The 6461-nt window shown below is 38.8% G+C and overlaps 1 protein-coding gene across 1 annotated transcript in view; it reads right to left on the bottom strand.

Moving 5' to 3' along the window:
• The window catches only part of LOC122060659 (deoxyhypusine synthase), a 5028-nt gene extending 1661 nt beyond the window's left edge, over positions 1–3367 (bottom strand). The window contains 3 exon segments of the mRNA XM_042623781.1: positions 1405–1491; positions 2863–3136; positions 3276–3367. Coding sequence (XP_042479715.1) covers positions 1405–1491; positions 2863–3136; positions 3276–3367 — 453 coding nt within the window.
• Positions 3368–6461: the final 3094 nt, after the last annotated feature.

Genomic DNA, 6461 nt, shown 5'->3' with positions numbered 1-6461 from the left:
AAAAAAAAAAAAAAAAACAACTTAAAACAAGGCTGGACTCATAGACACCTTTTTTTTTTATTTTGTACTAACGACGGGTAACCAGGCCTTTGGCCTGACTAGTCCCGCAGGCCCATACTGACCTCACAACCGCATGGATCGGGTCATACCGGGGTTGAATAAGAACCATTCAACTTTCACTGAAAGCAGTGAAGAGCACTAAACACCCCTGTGTGAGTGGCCCCAAGGAGGAAAGAGGAGTTGAACTCAGAACCACACGCTTCCTTAGGCAAAGGTCCCTTGCCAACTCGGCTACCCCCTTGGGGTTGACTCATAGACACCTAATTCAACCTAACTTAACTAAATCCTGCATTTATTCCTCCGTCCCATATTTTAGGCCTACAAGTAGCCTACTACAAAGAAAACCCAAATGGGCCAAAGGCCCAACCCAACAAATGTATAACCCAACCCAAAGGCTTGTTTTGACTAAATTAGGCCCATTATGTGATTTATCTGCACAATTCATCTTATGCACTATTGCTCTGTTGTGAGAAGCACAGGAAGAGTGGATGGTGGAAGGGAGAAAAATGGCGATGGAAACCATTAATCTCAGCACAGGAGATTGGTATATTGCTTCTGCAAACAGTGAATTGTTGGCCTTCAATACACCAATAGTGAAGGATTAGACAGGATCAGGAGTAACGGCACAGTCAGCCGATAGGCACCTCTGATCAGTAGTGCACGAACTGAAAGGACAATTAAAAACGTCAGAGATCTGCTAGGACATATTTGGAGGCGCTACTTACCGAAGGAAAAAAATGATTGATACAGCAACAATATTGTAGCCATTGTTGAAAAAGTTGCAGTGGTAATTGACACCATAGGAGGAAGAGTAGATAAGGTACTAAGGTAAAATTCAGGTGCAAAAATGTAAGGTTACAGTATTCATCTGTAGCTACATTCTTTTTGGGGTAGAAATCTGTAGCTAGTAGCTACTTTGTTACAAACAAATTGACCTTCTAAAAAAAATAGATGATTTTGTTTATGCCAATTATTTTCCACCTACCAGCACTTACAAAGTTGAGTTTTTTTAAGTACTTCCTAATATACCTGGAACATTGGATCCGACATTTTCTCCAAACACCATTCCCTCCAGAAGAAGAAGAAAAATAATTTACGAAAATAGCACATTATTCAAACGATTTAAGATATACCCTTTTTCCATCACAGTCACTCTTACCATACTGAATATACTTAGGGTAGAATGAAGAAGATAAACAAAAAAAAACTTGGACTTGCCAGAACAGAGAAAGTGAAGCTAAAGAAAAAAGATGATGGCAGAGGATCACTAGAAGAAAAAAAAAATGATGGAACCACAAATATTTCAGCACATGCTTACACACCTACTTGAATTTGATAATTTACCTTGTAAGCCCAGTATAAGTATGAACTTTGATCATTTATTTCTTTCCCTAGGCGAGCAATCACCTTTGATGGCGTCCAGAGTGTATTCTGTTGGGGGTGGGGGTGGGGGTGGGGGTGGGGGTGGAGATGATCATGTTATAGCTAAACACTCAAAAATAAAATGGAAAAATAGCACAGGTTGCAATGCCAAATGAGTTAAATCTAGAAATCGTATCATCCCAAGTTAAAGAAAATGGTCAAAGCATCCCACTTCTAATTTTTTGTACCACAATCCACATAAGACAATCACTTGCTAACTCTTTCAAAATGAGACAATGAGAGAAATGAAAGGAGCTTTATCAAAAGGGAAGTATGGCCTTTTCATCACAAAACACAAATAAGGTAGCTATAAGCAACTTCAAACTCTAACGTGTTGATGTGCCAGAATGGCACCTGTGGATATGCACCTAACTACCTTGGCTATTTAACCCACCCACTGCCCCTTCTCAATGTGGCTTAAAAGCGTTCTTTTAAGTGTCCTTTTCAAGCATACAAAATATTATATTTTCGATTTGTCCCCTACACCATAACCGGAAAAGGAGTGGAAGATCCTCCTGAAGATGTTGGCTGCTGATCATCAGGTTGATATGGACAAACTTCATCGAAGAGACACAAAGCAAAAGATCTTCCTTCCCAGATCAAGAGCCCCACTTTAAGTTGAAAAAGTTTTGGATGACTTTGCAGATTAATGCTTCAGTCACTTCCAGAGGCTAAAGGCACCTTACCTTTGCTCTAGTAAGTGTAAGTCATTTAGTATAGTATGAGATCGCTTCACGCCTAGCCTGATAGTGGACTGGTGTGGTCCTACCGGCACAAATGGCCCCCTGGCTTTTCAAAACAGCCTTTTCATCATGAAACACAAATTAGGTAGCTATAAGCCACTTTCAAACTTTGATGTGGCGATTTGCCAGAATGGCACCTGTGGAGATGCACTCAGAATGCAGAATATAGAATAAAAACTTTGTGAAAGTAAAGAAAAAATAACATGTTCCTTTATGTGATTGTCCTGACGCGGAATGACTGAACCTAACTAACATGATTTTTCCTCTTTTTTTTGAGCAAAATACCCCCAACCCTTGACCCCCCCCCCCCACCCACCAAAACCCAAAACAACTCCCCTAGCAAAAAAGCATTCAATCCTAGGGCAAGGAGACAACAGGTCACTGCCCTTACCAGCTGTACTAGCTGACACCTTTCTTGTTCCCTTAGAGCCATAAATGTGTTGTATTTATAAAATAAAATAACTGCTATATGAGTTATTTATCACAATGGGATCTTTTTAACGGTATTTCTGTTACTGAACACAATAGGCACCGCAAACAATTCATACAATTAGGTAAAAAATAAGCGACAAACACTCATAAATGACTACTAACCACTGAATATGCATGATGCAACAGTAGAAGAATTGGATAGTACCTCTGTCGACTGTTCTTCTAACATTCGGTCAAAAATCGGTATAATCCAATCCTCAAATTTGCAGTAGTTGTCATTAGGCACCAACAAATTACCAATACGGTTCAATCCTTTCGAACGTAAGTAAGCTCCAGGCAGAGAGAAATCACCTTTATAAGTGGGTGCAAGACATTTTACAAGGTCCTCTTCTATGCCACCAGCTGTAGTAACCACCACATCTACCTGCAATCAAGTTACAAGTAGCAAGTCTCTTATGTCTTTGATGATATAATTATAACTACGATAACCAAAGAGTTTTTTTCTTGAAGAATAGCAAACAGAAAACTCCACCCCTAAAATGTGTTGGGGAACATACCCACACTCCAAATCAACCTAAAGTGGTTTTGATGATAACAAGCAAATGGTCTATTTCTAACAAAGTTACTTTTAAGCATTGATTAGCATGTTGAAAGTCCAGGACGGAAAGATCAACTGCAGAAGTGAATATCAAGCTCCATAAACCATGCATGTTCAAGCAAAGCTTAAGTCTTCAGGACAAGATGAAGAAATGAAGTCATTAAAAGACATGGAGCTAAGAAGAATGAAGACTATACAAAAGATGTCTTAAGTTGTAGTCCTATTTACTTGTAATTGTACACACGCAGTCATGCATCATATATGCATTCATCATGCTTAGAATAACCCTAGGTCATATTACTCTAGCAAGTACCAAGACCCGTAGCTATAAGGAACACATCGGATTTAAGAAGCCCCTTCATTTACTGTGAAAAACACTACTTTTGTGTTCAAGGGGATTTTGGGTATTTAGGGAGCTGGTATCAAGATACAATCTCTTCATGAGATTTGTAGATTTTCAAGTTACAGAACCAACGGACTTGGAATCAGCCCAATCGGAGTCCGTATAACCAAGTTATGGTCATTAGAAGTCTGCTCAGTCAAAATCAACCCAAAAGAATGACTGCAGAAATGATTCTGGCAGAATCATCAGCAGGTCGACCACCTCAAGTGCAGGGCGGACGACTGGCTGATGACTGGTTTGCTTGGATCACCTTCCAATGCTATTTCAATGGCTATTTTTGGAGGTTGACCGGCACACTTAAAAAATGACCGTTTGGATGAGATTTTTTACCTATTTTAGCTCTCTAATCTTACCTATAAATACGTCAATGCTAGTAATTAAAGATCATCAATTCTTAAGAAACTAAGACTGAATACTAAAGCATTTGAGGTGACTTAAAATCATTCTCTCCTAAAGCTATTGGGTGATTTATTCTACACAAGGAAAAGCCTAACAAGAATCTACAAGGTCTTCTTCATTGTCAATCTATTGCATAGACGTTGAAGACCAAGTGAAGGTGCATCATTCTTTTACTTTATTGCAAATCATTTGCACCACACAGAGGTAACTCTATTCCACTACTTCTTATTTTTTATTTGTCCCAGAGTTAGGTAACTCTAAGTTGGACAGCTATAAGTACGCAATACACTAGATTTTACTTAATTATTGTGTAGGATCCTCTTATTCTTAAAAGAATAGTAAGGTCCCTCTCTACCTAGAAAGATATTGTAAAGGTCCCTCTCTACCTGTAAAAGAGATTGGACGAATTCTCTTATCCTTAAAGATTGTGTAAAGGTTTTCCTCCCCACCTACTGTACTAAAAGGGAAGAGCTAGTGGAATACCTTACAAGTGGAACTTGTAGGGAGTGGACTAGACTCAGCTTGAGTTGAACTACTATAAATCTTCGTGGTGTGATTGTGTTTATTTTATTATTCCACAATATTTCATTTACAATCACATTTGAGAATCATAAATCGAAAAGGTTTAAATTTCACTAGCATAACCTATTCACCCCCCCTCTAGGTTATTTCAAAATGGATGTTGTTGTTAACCTCTTTCCCCTTCAAGGCTCCATCTGACGCAATCCTTCCTCGGTCATAAAACCCTACCTTGGGATCGTTGTGGGCTCACAACAACAACTTATCCCTATCCCAACTAAATGGGGTTGGCTACATGGATCCTTGCCCTCCAATCAGCTCTATTCTTGTGTTGTGGGCCCACAAGAATACTAAATAACTCAAATCATAGAGGAACAAGCCACATGGCTATGTCACGCACTCACACCATAGCATAACTCAAACAAGACCTAAATATTCTTATTCACCTTTAATTGATGTATACAGTGATGTATAAAAAAGACTAACAGAAACTGATAGAAAGAAAATTGGACTCAATCTCCTAGTACTGATGTATAAAAAAGACTAACAAAAAGTGAATTAGAAAGAAAATTGGACTCAATCTCCTACCTCCTATGCAAGTATTTTCCAATAAAATAGAATAATATGCAATTACATGAATATCCCAAAACAACTAAATAATTCTCCACAAACCCTTATTAGACCAAAATCCTGGTTTGGGCTGGGTTCGCCTCGGTCTAGATTTCCAGATCAAGTCAACCGGTCCAGCTGCGAGCATGCCACTGCATCACCATCTCTATAAATATGTGTCCCTCCATATACCCCATAACCTTACCTCACAAGATAGTGGTCCATAGTTTTTTCCCTATTCTCCAGGCATCAATCTTGATGCAGTTTGCTATAGGGATCAACAAGTCCGATATCCTAGCAAAAAAGAAGGAACAATCTATATCTAACCAGCTCCAAAGCATGAAATACTGTCTATAAGCACCAAAATTTGAATGAAAGATAAATAACAGTCGATTAATGTTATTTTAATCTTCATCAACCACGGTAATCCTTCCTAAGATGATTTAAAACCATAGTGCTTCCCCAAAGGTCAAAGATATTGTGTGGGACACAACTCTCAAGGGATCACCTGTGACATCTAGAGAAAGTTCAAGATCCTGTTTATGTCTCCATATCTTCCCGTGCAGCGTATGAGAAATGTTGCATGAATAAACCAATTACTCCAATAAATTAAGTACACTAGGACAATTTTGCACCTCTTTGTAGCCTCTGTGTGGTCTCTTTGCTGAATTTAAACCAATGCACAAAATGTATCAATGAATGATGGATCTTATAATTAATTCCCCATGCCCCCATTTCCTTTAGTGTAAAGTATTTTGACACGTGAATGCATATTGGGGGGGCTCACAACATTATTTTCAAAGTTTTTCATGATCTGGGATATTGTGCTGGTTCTTGAGGGTTCTTTCTACTGGGTTGGGGAAGCTTGGTGCTTTCTTAGCAGGATTATTTCTCAAGCATTTCTGTATTTGCTTCGCTGGTTTCCCAAAAGAGTTCATCCTAAGTCCACCTGGATTTTTATTTTTTCTTTTATCCCCTACGCTTTTTGTAAGGAGAATTTCTTTCGGGAAGTGGGGCATGGCCAGGGACATCAGTCATTTGTTGACATGAAGATATAAAATTGAACAAACATGCTCTAACCTCATTGGGTAATGGGTCCTGCTGGAACTATAAGCCAAATTCAACAATTTAATTGGATCAATTTGACAGTTATGGCAATCAGCATAGATGGAGACATTCGATAAAGGTCATCAAGAAAGATAAAACTCCGCCTGCACACCCCCCCCCCAAAGGAAAAACCAAATTTAGACACAAGGGGGGTTTTTTATTGTGTGTG

Source organism: Macadamia integrifolia, chromosome 14 (genome assembly GCF_013358625.1).
Source record: "Macadamia integrifolia cultivar HAES 741 chromosome 14, SCU_Mint_v3, whole genome shotgun sequence".
Lineage (NCBI taxonomy): Eukaryota > Viridiplantae > Streptophyta > Magnoliopsida > Proteales > Proteaceae > Macadamia > Macadamia integrifolia.
The sequence above is the reverse complement of the archived record's forward strand: the minus strand, read 5'-3'. Positions and strand labels throughout refer to the sequence as shown.